This window comes from Bufo bufo, chromosome 2 (assembly GCF_905171765.1).
Source record: "Bufo bufo chromosome 2, aBufBuf1.1, whole genome shotgun sequence".
NCBI classification, from domain to species: domain Eukaryota; kingdom Metazoa; phylum Chordata; class Amphibia; order Anura; family Bufonidae; genus Bufo; species Bufo bufo.
The window spans coordinates 320,671,191-320,689,228 of NC_053390.1; the positions used below are offsets into that span (position 1 = coordinate 320,671,191).

Genomic DNA, 18,038 nt, shown 5'->3' on the forward strand with positions numbered 1-18,038 from the left:
TAGGAAGTGAGGACATCACTCAGTGCCCGTTTATTTGGATTTCTTCCCTGGGTGTTTTGACTTCAGTGATCTTCCTTGTATTGAACTCCTGCCTGATATCCCGACTATTCTACAGCCTGCTGATTTTGTACCTTGCCGCCAGATCGTGAATGACCTTAGCCTGCCTGACTCTTCTCCGGATTTTGATTGTGAACTATTTGCCTGACGACGCTTTGCCTGGATCTCAAGCACACTACTTCCACTTCGGACACTACCTTTTACAGGTACCTTACATGCACATCCCGTAACTTCACAGCATAGACAATTGCCCTCAGATGACCCCAAAGATAAAAGTCTAAGGGGGTCAGATCGGGAGACCTTGGGGGCCATTCAACTGGCCCACGACGACCAATCCACTTTCCAGGAAACTGTTCATCTAGGAATGCTCGGACCTGACACCCATAATGTGGTGGTGGGTGCATCATCTTGCTGGAAAAACTCAGGGAACGTGTCAGCTTCAGTGCATAAAGAGGGAAACACATCATCATGTAGCAATTTCGCATATCCAGTGACCCCCTTAGACTTTTATCTTTGGGGTCATCTGAAGGCAATTGTCTATGCTGTGAAGATACGAGATGTGCAGCACCTGAAACTACGGATACTGGAAGCCTGTGCTAGCATTTCTCCTGTGGTGTTGCTATCAGTGTGTGAAGAGTGGGAGAAGAGGGTTGCATTGACAATCCAACACAATGGGCAGCACATTGAACACATTTTATAAGTGGTCAGAAACTTGTAAATAACTCATGAAAGAATAAAGTTACGTTAAAACCAAGCACACCATTGTTTTTCTTGTGAAATTCCCAATAAGTTTGACGTGTCACATGACCCTCTTTCTATTGAAAAAACAAAAGTTGGATTCAAAATGGCCGACTTCAAAATGGCCGCCATGGTCACCACCCATCTTGAAAAGTTTCCCCCCTCACATATACTAATGTTCCACAAACAGGAAGTTAATATCACCAACCATTCCAATTTTATTAAGGTGTATCCATATAAATGGCCCACCCTGTATATTTACAATAAAGTAATATTTAAGTATTTACATTTTCTAAATTCCCGGAGAATCCCTTTAAACAGGCCATTCATGCTCGAAACTCTCCAGTGTGCCTGAATTAAAACAATTCTGCAAAGAAGAGTGGGACAAAATTCTCCCACAGATACAGTGGGATGCGAAAGTTTGGGCAACCTTGTTAATCGTCATGATTTTCCTGTATAAAACGTTGGTTGTTACGATAAAAAATGTCAGTTAAATATATCATATAGGAGACACACACAGTGATATTTGAGAAGTGAAATGAAGTTTATTGGATTTACAGAAAGTGTGCTATAATTGTTTAAACAAAATTAGGCAGGTGCATAAATTTGGGCACCACAAAAAAGAAATGAAATCAATATTTAGTAGATCCTCCTTTTGCAGAAATTACAGCCTCTAAACGCTTCCTGTAGGTTCCAAAGAAAGTCTGGATTCTGGTTGAAAGTATTTTGGAGCATTCCTCTTTACAAAACATCTTTAGTTCATTCAGGTTTGATGGCTTCCGAGCATGGACAGCTCTCTTTAAGTCACACCACAGATTTTCAATTATATTCAGGTCTGGGGACTGAGATGGCCATTCCAGAACGTTGTACTTGTTTCTCTGCATAAATGCCTTAGTGGATTTTGAGCAGTGTTTAGGGTCGTTGTCTTGTTGAAAGATCCAGCCCCGGCGCAGCTTCAGCTTTGTCACTGATTCTTGGACATTGGTCTCCAGAATCTGCTGATACTGAGTGGAATCCATGCGTCCCTCAACTTTGACAAGATTCCCAGTCCATGCACTGGCCACACAGCCCCACAGCATGATGGAACCACCACCATATTTTACTGTAGGTAGCAGGTGTTTTTCTTGGAATGCTGTGTTCTTTTTCCTCCATGCATAACGCCCCTTGTTATGGCCAAATAACTGCATTTTAGTTTCATCAGTCCACAGCACCTTATTCCAAAATGAAGCTGGCTTGTCCAAATGTGCTTTAGCCCACCTCAAGCGGCACTTTTTGTGCTGTTGTCGGAGAAAAGGCTTCCTCTGCATCACTCTCGCATACAGTATCTCCTTGTGCAAAGTGCGCCGAATGTTTGAACGATGCACAGTGACTCCATCTGCAGCAAGATGATGTTGTAGGTCTTTGGTGCTGGTCTGTGGGTTGACTCTGACTGTTCTCACCATTCGTCGCTTCTGTCTATCTGAGATTTTTCTTGGTCTGCCACTTCGAGCCTTAACTTGAACTGAGCCTGTGGTCTTCCATTTCCTCAATATGTTCCTAACTGTGTAAACAGACAGCTGAAATCTCTGAGACAGCTTTCTGTATCCTTCCCCTAAACCATGATGGTGAACAATCTTTGTCTTCAGGTCGTTTGAGAGTTGTTTTGAGACCCCCATGTTACTACTCTTCAGAGAAAATTAAAAGAGGAGGGAAACTTAAAATTGACCCCCTTAAATACTCTTTCTCATAATTGGATTCACCTGTGTATATAGGTCAGGGGTCACTGAGCTTACCAAGCCAATTTGAGTTCCAATAATTAGTTCAAAAGGTTTTGAAATCAATAAAATGACAACAGTGCCCAAATTTATGCACCTGCCTAATTTTAAACAATTATAGCACACTTTCTGTAAATCCAATAAACTTCATTTCACTTCTCAAATATCACTGTGTGTGTCTCCTATATGATATATTTAACTGAAATTTTTTATCGTAACAACCAACGATTTATACAGGAAAATCGTGATGATTAACAAGGTTGCCCAAACTTTTGCATCCCACTGTATGTGCAAGACTCATTGCCAGTTATAGCAAACCCTTGATTGCAGTTGTTGCTGCTAAAGCAACTTTTTCACATAGGGCCAGGTTGGTTTGGAAAGTTTTTTTTCTCTTAAAGGGGTTATCCCATGACTAATATAGTCTGAGATCATTTGGTACATGACAGTCTCTTTCTAACAAAGCTTTAACAAGCCCTATAACTCACATGGGTCCAGGGGTCTCCCTATTCATTGCTCTGCTAGATTTATATCAAGCTGACAGCTGAAGGGAGTGTCTTTTCTGCTGCAGCTAAGGGGGCATGTCCATGCTCTCCCTATCACAATTCAGGAGGCAGTTACATAGTTACATAATTAATACTGTTGAAAAAATACAATAGTCTATCCAAGGGATAGGTGGGGCTTCCCAGAAGGAAGTGAGACTTAGAATTCTACACATTTTCATAAGCATTAATGTCATTTAATTTTAAGAATTAATCTAAACTGTCCACTGTTCCAGCTATGACCACGTCTGGCGGAAGTCTATTCCACAGATTTACAGTTCTTACAGTAAAGAAATCTTGACGCTTATTCAGACTGAACTTTTTCTTCTCCAGCAAGAGTGCCCCCTTGTCTTTTGAGGGCATTTTAAATTTTACGTATTTTTTGTATGGCCCATTTATATATTTGTATAGGTTAATCATGTCCCCCCTTAGACGTCTCTTCTCAAGACTAAATAAATTAAATTTGTTTCATCTTTCTTCATAACTAAGACCCTCGATGTCTCCCTTGTACATTTTCCATTACCAAAGTATCCTTTCTATGGACTGGTGCCCAGAACTGAACTGCATATTCCAGATGAGGCCACACCAAAGCTTTGTGAAGTGGTAGTATTACACCCCTGTCCCGCAAGTCCATGCCTCGTTAAATGCATGACAATATCCTGGTGGCCTTAGAAGCAGCTGATTGACATTGTATGCTGTTATTTAAACTACGATCTACAAGGACACCCAAATCTTTCTCTACAAGTGACTCTCCCAGTGTTATATCCCCTAGGACATGTGATGCACAGAGATTATTACTACCAAGATGCATAACTTTACATTTATCCACATTGAACCTCATTTGCCAAGTTGATGCCCAATCACTCAGCGTTTTCAAGTCAGCTTGTATTTTATGAACATCCTCCATAGATTGCATAGTACTACACAGCTTGGCGTCATCTTCAAAAATAGAAATGGTGCTATTAATCCCATCCTCGATATCATTAATAAATAAATTAAATTATGAACCTTGGGGTATACCACTTATTACCCGGGACCATTCTGAATAGGAATCATGGACCACAACTCTCTAGACACAGTCCTTCAGCAAGTTTTGAATCCAATTACAAACTATACTTTCCAAGCCTTTCCAGTTGAAGGATGGAACTGCGCATGTACTGCAATCTCAGTGAGCAGGAAAAAGAAAAAAAACAAGAAAAAAAAACAACAGCAAGTAATGCTATACAGACTATTTTTAATGGGACATCCACTTTAATAAATGAAATCATAATTTAAAAACTGCATTTTTGCATTTACTCAGGTTATCTTTGTCTGATATTTAAATTTATTTGATAATCTGAAACATTTAAGTGTGACAAATGTCCAAAAACAAAATAAATCTGTAAGGGTGTCAATACTTTTTCACAGTACTTTATATTGTTCCAGTTTTCTTGGAAAAAAAATACAGGCGCAATTGGACATCTCCTGAGTGTGACCAAGCTATACACTGCTATTGATACACTAAAGTATGCTTATTTGCAGAGGTATAAGTGGTAGAATAATGGCATCAGTATTTTGAGAAACAGCAAACTGCTCAATTCTTCCCCCAAATGTGACCAAACTACTATACTGCTATTGACACACAACAATATGCATATTTGTGCACTTTTAAATGGTAGAGAAATTGCAATAGGTTTTGGGAATCAGAAAAAATGGTCCAACTGGGCGTCAACACGGTGTGACAAAAATTGCTCTATAAGGCCTCATGCATACAACAGTTTTTGATGTGCTAAATTATGCTTATTGCACATGTATAATCTTTAGAAGCTTTGCAACAATTTTTGCAAAGAGAAAGGGACAATTGCGCAGTATATGTGGTGAAATATATGCCGCTGGTGATGCTGGTCTATTGCACACTTATGAACTGTAGAAGATTTGCAACAGGTTTTTAGACAAAAAAGGCTAGGTCCTGCACATATAAAACAGTACTGCTTCTTTAAAAGCTCATTTCTTGTGCAGTGCAACTCATGAAGTTATGAACAGCTCCAGTCCTGGATAGTTAGACATTTAAATTGAATTCTATACTGTATGAGCAACCAGTTTCACTGCATTTATGAGACCATGACTGATAATATGTTGTAATTTTTGTATCTTTATATTGCTTAGGGCTTTTTGTCTTGCTGTCTATCAACAGAATTATAATTGGTTGAGGTGGACTTTGTTACTATGATGATATTTATTGATTATAGCATTCTTATACAGTAGCCATCCTCACTGTCATTTGACTTGACGGTAGAAGAAATAGTGCTGTATATCAGACTGTCCATTTCTGTACGTATGTCTCATTATGCTTTTTTCTATATGTCAGTAAATGATGTGTGCAAATCAGTCACACATATGAAACTGAGTCTTATGATAGCATCGATTTTGAGACAGAATCATATTTACCTGTCTATGTCTTGTGGAAGATCCTTTAAGTTGTTACTGCTGATGTCCAACCATTGTAAACTTGACATCCGTAAGACACAAATTGGAATAGAAGAGAATTTGTTTGCTGACAAATCGACAAAAGTGACCTTTTTCAAATTGCTCAGCTGGAAAGGAACAAGAAACATTCATGACAGAGATTGTGGAAATGGTCCATTCCATTAAAAAAATGCACAAGTTACAGTATATCAAAGCAATAAGGAGTTTCTTTATTGGTATTTTACTTTTCTTAACACTAAATGCTATGGACACCTTCAGGGCAATTCTTTTACTCATTTTGGGCACATTTTTTCAGTTGTTCTTTATTAACTCTTTCAAGACCAAGCCATTTTTCACCTTCGTGACCATGTCTAATGTTGCAAATCTGACATGTGTCACTTTATGTGCTAATTAGTTTGGATTGCTTTTATTTATCCAAACCATTCTGAAATTGTTTTCTCGTGACATCTCGTCCTTGATGTTAGGGGAAAATTTGGGTCGATATGTTTTACGTTTATGTTATAAAAAATCAAAAATTTACATAAATTTTGAAAAAAATTAAATTTGCTCAATTTGAATTTCTACACCTTAAAGGCAGATAGAGATACCTCATTAGATAGTTTTTACTTAAGATTCCCTATATGTCTACTTTATGTTGGCATCATTTTAAAAATTACTTTTAATTTTTTAGGACATTAGAAGGCTTAGAATTTAAAAAGCAATTTTCCAATTTTCTCAAAAATTTTCAAAACCAACTTTTTCAAGAACTTCAGTTCTGAAGTGACTTTGAAGTCCTTATATAATATAAACCACTAAAAAAGTGACCTCATTTTAGAAACTACAGCCCTGAGATTTTTCAAAACTGGTTTTACAAACTATGTTAACCCTTTAGGTGTTCCACAAGAATAAAAGGAAAATTGAGGTGAAATTTACAATTTTTTCACTTTTTGTGCAATTTTTCCTATAACACAGCAAGGGTTAACAGAAAAACAAACCTCAATATTTATTACTCTGATTCTGCAGTTTACAAAAACACCCAATTTATGTTTGTAAACAGCTGTAAGGGCACACATCAGGGTTCAGAAGGAAAGAAGCAGCATATGGTTTTTGGAGAGCAGATTTTGCAGGAATGGCTTTTGAGTGTCGTGTCATATTTGAAGGCACACTAAGGTACCTCTACAGTAGAAACCCCTAAAAAGGGACCCTAATTTGGAAACTACACCCCTCAAATAACTCATTGAGGGGTTTACTGACCACTTTGACCTCACAGGCTATGAAAATGAAAAATTATGTATTTTTTTTTACAAGAAAAAGTCCCTTAAGGCCACATTTTTCATTTTAACAAGGAATAACAGGAGCAAATGCACCCCACAATTTGTTACCAATTTTCTACTGAATACAGCAACACCCCATATGTGGTTGTAAACTGCTGTATGGGCTGATGGCAGAATTCAAAAGGAAACGAGCGGCATCTGCATTTTCTGGAACATGGAAAATGGAATTTGCTGAAATAGATTTTAAGGGTCATAGCTTTTTATATCTTTGTTGACTGTGTGGCGGTGGGGGGCTAATTTTTTGTGGGATGGGCTGTAGTTTTTAATAGTACAATTTTTGGGTACACATGACTTTTTGATCGCTTTTTATAAAAAAAAATTTATGAGGTGAAGTGGGCTAACATTTCAATTCTGCCAGTGTTTATTTTTATTTTTTATGGGGTTCTCCATGAGGTATATTTGATAAGATACTTTTATTCTGTGTGTTGATACAGTTATAGTTATAAAGAATTAATATTGTTTTATTCATGGTATACCACTTTCATAAAATCACTTTTTATGAAACTTTTTTTTTCATCACCGAATCAAAGACCCCTAACTTTTTGTCCATCTATGTAGCTGTTTGAGAGTTTGTTTATTTGCAGGGTGGGCTGTAATTTTTACTGGTCCAAATTTGGGGTCTATATGACTTTTTAAGCGCTGTTTATTCCATTTTTTAGAAGGTGAAGTGGGCAAAAATTGCATTTCTGTCAGTGTTTTTAATTTGTTATGGGTTTCTCCATGTGGTATATTTGATATGATAATTTTATTCTGTGGGTTCAAATGGTTATGGCGACACCAAATTTGTATTGTATTTTTCGTGTTCTATGACTTTTATATCATAAAATCACTTTCTGTCACACATTTTTTTTTGCATCACCAAACTCTAAGACCCATAACTTATTTATTTTTCCGTCCAAATAGTATGAGGGCTTATTTTTTCGTGATGGGCTGTAGTTTTTATCGGTATTTTTGGGGTTTATATGACTTTTTGATCCCTTTTTATTCAATTGTTTTGGGAGGTGAGGCAAGAAAAACAGCAATTCCGCCATTGTTTTCTATTTTTACTTTGTACAGTGCTTACCACGCGGGATTATTAACATTATCATTATATAGATCAGGTTATTACAGATGCCGTGAAACCAATTATATGTAGTTTATTTATTTTTTCATTTTTTTATCTCTTATAAATGAGCGAATCCCCGCCGCCATCACATACTTGAGGGGGACCGCATCAGGGGCAGAGGGCACAAATGGAGCAAGTCCTGAAAGAAGGGGGTTGTCACTACCAGAGCTTTGGGACGTTCTCACAGCTCTGTTTCTCCACCCCTGTGATGATGTCACTACTAGAGCTGGGAGGAGTTCTCACTACTCTGTTTACTTTTGGTTTCTTTCACCACAGCTGTCCTTCATGTGTTTGATTTTCCTCTCTTTATATCACCCCTCCTCCTATGATAGGATGTGGATTATAGTTCTCACTTCAGTTGTAGCTCTGGCTTTAGTTTCTTCACTTGTAGCTATCAGTTCACTGGACCTGTGTTCTGCTGCTGCTAGCACTCCGGATATTGCCAGCCTGTCCTTGGATCCGTCTTCTCTGCGGCTGCAACACCGTCAGCTAAGTGTGCAGACATTGTTGTGTTCCTGTTTATTTTCTGACTGGATCTGAGGTGGCCACGGTTCCCTCCATATACTGAGTAGGGCACTGGTGGCCGTGCCCCTTCCACTATTGTAGGGGTTACAGTGGTCATTAGTCTTAGGCACGTGGGCATGCCTCTTTCCGCCATTTGGATCCGGGCATGTGCTTTAGCAGAATAGGGAGAGCGTTGAGGGTCGGACAGGGGTCACCCGTTATCCTCCCTAGTTCTGGGTCCAGTCAGTAGCTCTGTACTGTGTATTACTATTGTTGCCCACATACAGCCGTGACATTATAATCCACCAAAACCGTCCTTTTTTGACATGGATCCGCTTTCTGGCCTGGTTGACCGCATGCAGGGTCTTTCTTTGGAAGTAGCGGATCTCCGTCAATCTATGACTCAGCTTCAAGCATTGGGCCCTGCTCTGGCTCATGGAGTCTGTTGCGAGCCAAAGGTCTCACTTCCGGAGACGTTCTCCGGGGGCAGTGAGAATTTTGTTCGTTTCAGAGAGGCATGCAAACTCCATTTTTGCTTGTGTCCTCACTCTTCTGGTAATCAAGAGCAGAGGGTGAGGATTGTCATCTCCCTGCTCAGGGGTAATGCTCAGACTTGGGCTTTTTCGCTGCCATCAGAGGATCCCTCCCTTCGATCCGTGGAGGGATTTTTTGTGGCCCTGGGGCAGATTTATGATGACCCGGATCGTGTTGCTCTGGCTGAATCTAACCTACGTGTTTTATGCCAGAACAAACGGTCTGCGGAGCTTTATTGTTCTGAATTTCGGAGATGGGCAGCTGATTCGGGTTGGAATGATGCTGCACTCCGGAGTCAGTTCTGTCATGGTCTCTCGGAGAGATTAAAAGATGCGTTTGCTTTCCATGAGAGACCAACGTCCTTAGAGTCTGCCATGTCATTGGCGGTACGCCTTGACAGGCGTCTAAGAGAAAGAAACGAGACCTCTCTGTCCAGCCATTGTCAGTCTAGGGGAAGTGGTGCGGACTCATTCAGTGTGCAGGGGCCTCATCCTGTCTCGCTCCCCTCTGAGGAGGAGCCCATGCAGCTAGCTCGACTTGCCCCTGATAAAAGAGGATTTAGTCCTCAGAGTATGGTCTGTTTTTGTTGTGGGGGCATAGGTCATTTGGCAAATGTTTGTCCATCTAGGAGATTCTTGTACCGTACTAAGAGCGATAATAAGAGAAAAATCTCAAAAGGTAAATCATCAAGTTCTGCTTCATCTGCTACTTTGGGCAAAGTTGATGTAGGATTTGATGCTTTTCCTCTGACCTGCAGTTCCCATTTTCTCCTGTCTGCCAGGGTGGCGCTAGAGAGCAAAGTCATTTCTTGTGAGATTTTTGTCGATAGTGGAGCGGCCGTCAATCTTATTGACACTCAATTTGTAGCCATGCATGGTTTTCAGGTTTGCACATTAGATAAAGATATACCTGTTTTTGCTATTGACTCTGCTCCACTCTCACAGAGATCTCTGAAAGGCATTGTTCACAATATCCGGCTAGCTGTAGGTGACACTCATGTGGAGGATATATCTTGTTTTGTCCTTAACGGATTGCCGTCTCCTCTAGTTTTGGGGTTACCCTGGCTCACTAGACATAACCCCACTATTGATTGGCAAGGAAGGCAAATAAATGAGTGGAGTGACTTTTGTAGAGAGAATTGTCTCACAGCGACTTTTGCAGAGGTGTCTACTAAAACGGTGCCATCATTTCTCTCTGATTTCTCGGACGTGTTTTCCGAGAGCGGTGTTCAGGAGCTACCTCCTCACCGGGAGTTTGACTGTCCCATTAACCTCATTCCCGGCGCCAAGCTGCCAAAAGCACGCCTCTACAATCTCTCACAACCGGAAAGAATCGCTATGCGAACTTACATCTCCGAGAGTCTCGAAAAGGGGCATATTCGTCCCTCAAAGTCACCTGTTGCCGCGGGTTTTTTTTTTGTTAAAAAGAAAGATGGCTCTCTGAGACCTTGCCTAGATTTTAGGGAGCTGAACCGTATCACGATTCGTGATCCCTATCCCCTTCCTCTGATCCCGGACCTCTTCAATCAAATTGTTGGGGCCAAGGTGTTTTCCAAATTGGATTTGAGAGGCGCGTACAACCTGGTCAGGGTCAGAGAGGGGGATGAATGGAAAACGGCCTTTAATACCCCTGACGGGCATTTCGAGAATCTCGTTATGCCTTTCGGCCTGATGAATGCTCCGGCCGTCTTTCAGCATTTTGTTAATAGTATTTTCTATCATTTAATGGGGAAATTTGTATTGGTGTATCTTGATGATATTTTGATTTTTTCCCCTGATGTTCAGACCCATCAGGATCATCTTTTTCAGGTTCTGCAGATTCTGCGGGAAAATAAATTGTACGCCAAGCTGGAGAAATGTCTTTTTATGGTATCGGAGATTCAATTTCTGGGTTTTCTCCTCTCTGCTTCTGGTTTTCGCATGGATCCCGAGAAGGTCCGTGCTGTACTTGAGTGGGAGCTTCCTGAGAATCAGAAGGCATTGATGCGCTTTCTGGGTTTTGCGAACTATTACAGAAAGTTCATTTTGAATTATTCCTCTGTTGTCAAACCCCTCACTGACATGACAAAAAAGGGGGCGGATTTTTCCTCTTGGTCGGAGGAGGCGCTTGCAGCCTTTTCTAAGATTAAAGAGAATTTTGCGTCTGCTCCCGTCTTGGTGCATCCCGATGTTTCCTTACCTTTTATTGTTGAGGTGGATGCTTCCGAGGTGGGTGTGGGTGCGGTTTTGTCCCAGGGCCCTTCCCCTGCCAAGTGGCGACCCTGTGCCTTTTTCTCTAAAAAACTCTCCCCGGCAGAGAGAAACTATGATGTGGGCGATAGGGAGTTGTTGGCCATCAAGTTGGCTTTCGAGGAATGGCGCCATTGGTTGGAGGGGGCCAGGCACCCTATCACCGTTTTTACCGACCATAAGAATCTGGCATACTTGGAGTCGGCCAGGCGTATGAATCCGAGACAGGCCAGATGGTCTCTGTTCTTCTCCAGATTTAATTTTGTTGTTACATTCCGACCTGGGATAAAAAATGTGAAGGCTGATGCTCTCTCTCGCTGTTTTCCGGGAGGAGGAAACTCTGAGGACCCGGGTCCCATTTTGGCGGAGGGGGTAGTTGTTTCTGCTCTATATTCTGATTTGGAGGCCGAGGTCCAGGCTGCCCAGACTGAGACACCTGCCCGTTGTCCTTCTGGGAAGTTGTTCGTGCCTCCTGAGCTACGTCACAAACTCTTTAAGGAGCATCATGATACGGTTCTTGCTGGTCACCCCGGGAGTAGAGCCACGGTGGATCTCATTGCTCGGAGATTTTGGTGGCCGGCTCTTCGTAAGTCGGTGGAGGGTTTTGTGGCTGCTTGTGAGACGTGCGCTCGCGCTAAGGTCCCTCGTTCACGGCCTTCAGGTTCCCTTCTCCCGTTACCCATTCCTTCCCGTCCTTGGACACACCTGTCCATGGACTTTATCACGGATCTTCCTCGTTCCTCGGGGAAGTCGGTGATCCTGGTGGTGGTGGACCGTTTTAGCAAGATGGCTCATTTCGTACCTTTCCCTGGTTTACCTAATGCTAAAACGTTGGCGCAAGCTTTTGTCGACCATATTGTTAAATTGCACGGCATTCCCTCTGATATTGTTTCCGATAGAGGCACGCAGTTTGTGTCCAGGTTCTGGAAGGCTTTCTGTTCTCGCCTGGGGGTTCGGCTGTCCTTCTCTTCTGCTTTTCATCCGCAGTCGAATGGTCAGACTGAGCGCCTCAATCAGAATCTGGAGACATATTTGCGCTGTTTTGTTTCAGAGAACCAGGAGGATTGGTGTTCATTTCTCCCTCTTGCCGAGTTTGCTCTGAACAACCGTCGTCAGGAATCTTCTGATAAGTCACCATTCTTTGGTGCATATGGGTTCCATCCACAGTTTGGGACATTCTCGGGAGGGGCTCTTTCTGGTTTACCGGAGGAGGAGAGATTTTCCTCGTCTTTGTCTACCATTTGGCAAAAGATTCAGGGTAATCTTAAAAAGATGAGTGAGAGGTATAAGCGTGTGGCTGATAAGAGACGTGTGCCTGGTCCGGACCTGAATGTGGGTGATCTGGTGTGGTTGTCTACTAGAAACATTAAGTTGAAGGTTCCCTCCTGGAAATTGGGTCCCAAGTTTATTGGGCCTTATAAAATCTTGTCAGTCATCAATCCTGTTGCCTTCCGTCTTGATCTTCCACGGGTTTGGAAGATACATAATGTATTTCACAGATCTCTCTTAAAACCATATGTCCAGCCCACGGTACCCTCCTCTTTGCCTCCTCCTCCGATTTTGGTTGATGGCAATCTGGAGTTTGAGGTTTCCAGAATTGTGGACTCTCGCATGGTCCGCGGTTCTCTTCAGTACCTCGTTCATTGGAAGGGTTATGGTCCTGAGGAGAGGATGTGGGTTCCGGTGTCGGACATTAAAGCCACTCGCCTCATCAGGGCATTTCATAGGGCTCATCCTGAGAAGGTGGGTCCTGGGTGTCCGGAGTCCACCCGTAGAGGGGGGGGTACTGTCACTACCAGAGCTTTGGGACGTTCTCACAGCTCTGTTTCTCCACCCCTGTGATGATGTCACTACTAGAGCTGGGAGGAGTTCTCACTACTCTGTTTACTTTTGGTTTCTTTCACCACAGCTGTCCTTCATGTGTTTGATTTTCCTCTCTTTATATCACCCCTCCTCCTATGATAGGATGTGGATTATAGTTCTCACTTCAGTTGTAGCTCTGGCTTTAGTTTCTTCACTTGTAGCTATCAGTTCACTGGACCTGTGTTCTGCTGCTGCTAGCACTCCGGATATTGCCAGCCTGTCCTTGGATCCGTCTTCTCTGCGGCTGCAACACCGTCAGCTAAGTGTGCAGACATTGTTGTGTTCCTGTTTATTTTCTGACTGGATCTGAGGTGGCCACGGTTCCCTCCATATACTGAGTAGGGCACTGGTGGCCGTGCCCCTTCCACTATTGTAGGGGTTACAGTGGTCATTAGTCTTAGGCACGTGGGCATGCCTCTTTCCGCCATTTGGATCCGGGCATGTGCTTTAGCAGAATAGGGAGAGCGTTGAGGGTCGGACAGGGGTCACCCGTTATCCTCCCTAGTTCTGGGTCCAGTCAGTAGCTCTGTACTGTGTATTACTATTGTTGCCCACATACAGCCGTGACAGGGGTATGGCCAGCATGGAGGGGGCACAGATGGGGCCCAGCCAGAACAGAAGGGACACGGCCAACACAGAAGAGGCACGGCCGGTATAGAAGGGGCACAGATTGGGGCACAAACCAGCTGATGAAACCGGCATTTTTACAGAGCCATGATCAGATTGGTTAGTCTGCATAGACTAACCAATTGGAGTGATCACCGACAAGGGACCACTCTGATTGGTCCCTTGTCGGCATTACTGAACTGTGTGCTGTCCCTGCAAGCAATTTACATGTACGTGCTATCTACATGGGGTATGTGCAGATAGGACGTATATAGCCAAATGGCAGTCGTGAAGGGATTAAAAATTTTCAGCCTTTTTTCAGTTAGAGGTGTTAAAAACCAGTCTGTATGAAGATTATCACTTCTCAGTCTCTTCAGCTGATAGCTCATCTGAAACCTTATCACTTATAGTGTCATTCAAATTTTGAGTCTGTGTCTACAGTATCAGCAGAGTATCAGCAAGAGGTATCTCCCACAGAAGAGAAACAGCTTACCAGCACCTTCATACAGGACTGTTCACTTTAAGGATATTTAAGATCCCATCTAAGCTGCATTCAAAGCATAACACCCAGCCAGCTAGAATACTATTCCATAATGATGAGGGGCAAGCACCCCAAGACAGCTCTCTATAGCCACTTCCAAGAGGTGGCGCTGGTGAGATGGTTCTCTTCTTCTACCTCTTTGCATAAATATGTATTAGAAAATTGTATGATTTCCTATTATATTAACAAATAAACAAAACAGGAATACCTCTTTAACCCGTTCACTACCAGCGCTGGAGCGAAGTGCAGACATGGGATTCGCTTGCGCATGCAGCGGGTGTCATGGCCGGCGCGTCTCCGCTGTTTCAAACAGGCTAATGACTGCAACTGGCAATAATGCCAATCGTGGTCATTAAAACCTTTAGATGCCATGATCAAATGAGAGCACAGCATCTAAAGGTTGAAAAACTCGGAAGTTAGCTCTTACCGGCATCCTCTGCAGCCTGCAGCCTGCAGCCAATGAGGATACTGGTAATTGATTTTAATGCTTTGGGTCTCTCTGAAGAGACCCATGGTATTGAAGCTGCAATTCTTATTTTAACCAGCAGGTGGCAAGCCAACATAAGAAATGAGCAATTCTGTACAAATAATGGATCTAAAAAATCAATGATTGTTCAGAATGTTTTATATTTTTATTGACTTTGTAGGCTAAAATATGAGCTTCAAAATCATAAAAAAGTATAAAATAAAAATAACTATATATAAAAATGTAAAAGATATAAAAGTTAAAATCACCCCCCTTTCTGTAGAATAAAAATATAAATACATAAATAATAAAAAATATAAACATCATGGGCATCACCACACCCGAAAACACCCGTACTATTAAAATATAAAAATATTTTTCCAATATGGTGAATTGCGTAACAGACAGAAGGGCCAAAATGGCCAATTTGCCATTTTTTCATCGCTTTTCCCAAAAGAATTTAACAAAATGTGATCAAAAATTCACAGACACTCCAAAATAGTATCAATAAAAACTACAGAATTCCTTGCAAAAAAAATTAGCCCCACACAGTAGCTATAACTTGAAAAAAGTTAAGGGGGTCAGAATATGGGGATATAAAAAAAATAATATTTGACACTATTTAGACACAAAAACCTATACATATGTGGTATCATTGTAATTGTACTGACACAGAGAATGAAGGGCACAGGTCAGTTTTTCCGCAAAGTGAACACCGTGGGAACAAAACCCGTAAAATGGTGGAGGAATTTTTTTTTTTTTTTTTTCCAATTCCACCCCATTTGGAATTTTCCCCCGCTTTCCACTACATTATATGCCATATTAATTGGTAGCATTAAAAGTATAACTTGTCCTGCAAAAAATAAGGCCTCACACAGCTATGTAAAATAAAAAAGTTATGGCTCAAGGAAAATAGGGAAGAAAATTGAAAACACAAAAATGAAAAAACCTCCAGTATCTTAAGGGTTAAGGGTTTCACAGCTTCCTGCTATATACAGCTACATAAACTCTATGTAATCAGTAAGGTATTGTGTACAGAAGTTTATGTTGGGCTATTTTTTAAGCTAGTTGAATTTATAGTTGCTTAGAAGGCAGTTATATATGTTAGATATACTAAACTCCTAATTTCACTAAAATGTATTTTTTAAATAATAACTATTTCAAAATGTAAGAGAAATTATGGCCTGCCAATATTTTAAAGCTAGAAAGCGTACACATAGGATACTAATAATTTGTACAGTATAATCATACATTGTATGAAGGATATGCTATTAGACTTGTATGAATAATACTCTATTAGACTTTTAAATTAGCAGTTAAAGTGAAAAGTGCTTGAGAATTATTACTTGTGCTTAACTTCAGAGGACCTAATATGCTTTTAAAGTCCATTGTGCCCTCGTTATTAGGGCTCATGCACACGACCGTATGTATTTTGAGGTCCACAAGAAATGCGGATAACGTCCGTTTTCATTCCTTATTTTTCGGAATGGAACAGCTGGCCCCTAATAGAACAGTCCTATCCTTGTCCATAATGAGGACAATTATAGGACATGTTCTATTTTTTTTGAGTAACGCAAATACGGACAGAATGCACACGGAATAACTTCCTTTTTTTGCAGACCCATTGAAATGACTGGTTCCGTATACGTTCCGCAAACAAAACGGAACGGACATGGAAAGAAAATACGTTCGTGTGCATGAGCCCTTACTGTCATATGTGCATATGCTGTCATTGTTGGTGGGCTCTGAATATTAGCCACTTTTAGACAAAATTGCAGATGCTGGATATACTATTGTCAGTCATCCAATTTTTATCTATTTGAATTCATTGATACATTTGTCTCTGACTTTCCTTTACCTGACTTTGTACAGAGAAGTGCATGGCCTTTATTTAAGTTTAATTTGGAATGCTGTGTTTTACAATGCATTTACGCCTTGCACAGCAGCTCCCAGTGTTATATTTAATCATTATTGTCATCTTTAGTTGCTAGGCTCTCAAATTGCTTCTTATCTTCATAATTTTAGAACTATAACTTTGCCATTAAAAGGCATCACTGGTTTCCTTTTCTCTTTGACAGTTAGTTTCCGTTGAAAGCAAAGGACAATACGCCCCTGACTTGAACTAGGTGTTTGATTAATGGGTGTATTTTCATTTCTGCTCAGCTCTATTTTGTGCCATTGAAAGGAATTTGCTGATAAGATTTGTTGCTTATGGTTTAGGCATGAAAAGCTTGGCTGCACAGCATCAAACAAAACCAAAGGTCTAAATGTCAACATATAAAAAAATAAAAGTACACCCAAGCAAATAACTATATGCACATCCATTATGCACACCTTATTAGTAGACAATATGTAAAATAATGCCAATCCACAGCTGCTGTAAAGAGGGTAGGTGATGTTCTATGCGCTTTAAATAATGTTATATACTTTTTAAATATTTATAAATCAGAAATTCCAATTCAGACTATAACCTTCTCATAGGAACATAGTATTACAAAACCTATGCAAACACATAAATATGTATAATGTCAGGTAAATATGCAATGCAGAGTTATGGCTCATAAAAATGTTTACTCAAATATGATAGATAGATAACACATAAAATACTAAAAGACTGTGGTGACTGGGGTCCACACGTAAAACTGAATTTGGGATTCCATTGCACACCTACAGTTGTGGCCAAAAGTTTTGAGAATGACACAAATTAGTTTTCACAAAGTTTGCTGCTAAACTGCTTTTAGATCTTTGTTTCAGTTGTTTCTGTGATGTAGTGAAATATAATTACACGCACTTCATACGTTTCAAAGGCTTTTATCAACAATTACATGACATTTATACAAAGAGTCAGTATTTGCAGTGTTGGCCCTTCTTTTTCAGGACCTCTGCAATTCGACTGGGCATGCTCTCAATCAACTTCTGGGCCAATTCCTGACTGATAGCAACCCATTCTTTCATAATCACTTCTTGGAGTTTGTCAGAATTAGTGGATTTTTGTTTGTCCACCCGCCTCTTGAGGATTGACCACAAGTTCTCAATGGGATTAAGATCTGGGGAGTTTCCAGGCAATGGACCCAAAATGTCAACATTTTGGTCCCTGAGCCACTTAGTTATCACTTTTGCCTTATGGCACGGTGCTCCATCGTGCTGGAAAAAGCATTGTTCTTCACCAAACTGTTGTTGGATTGTTGGAAGAAGTTGCTGTTGGAGGGTGTTTTAGTACCATTCTTTATTCATGGCTGTGATTTTGGGCAAAATTGTGAGTGAGCCCACTCCCTTGGATGAGAAGCAACCCCACACATGAATGGTGTCAGGATGCTTTACTGT

The 18,038-nt window shown here is 41.0% G+C and overlaps 1 protein-coding gene across 1 annotated transcript in view; it reads right to left on the reverse strand.

Moving 5' to 3' along the window:
• LRRC2 (leucine rich repeat containing 2) overlaps window positions 1-18,038 on the reverse strand; it is a 531,872-nt gene that overhangs the window by 42,879 nt on the left and 470,955 nt on the right. Inside the window, exon 6 of the mRNA XM_040416971.1 lies at window positions 5,516-5,661. Within this exon, the coding sequence (XP_040272905.1) occupies window positions 5,516-5,661 (146 nt within the window). The remainder of the gene's footprint in view (window positions 1-5,515; window positions 5,662-18,038) is intronic.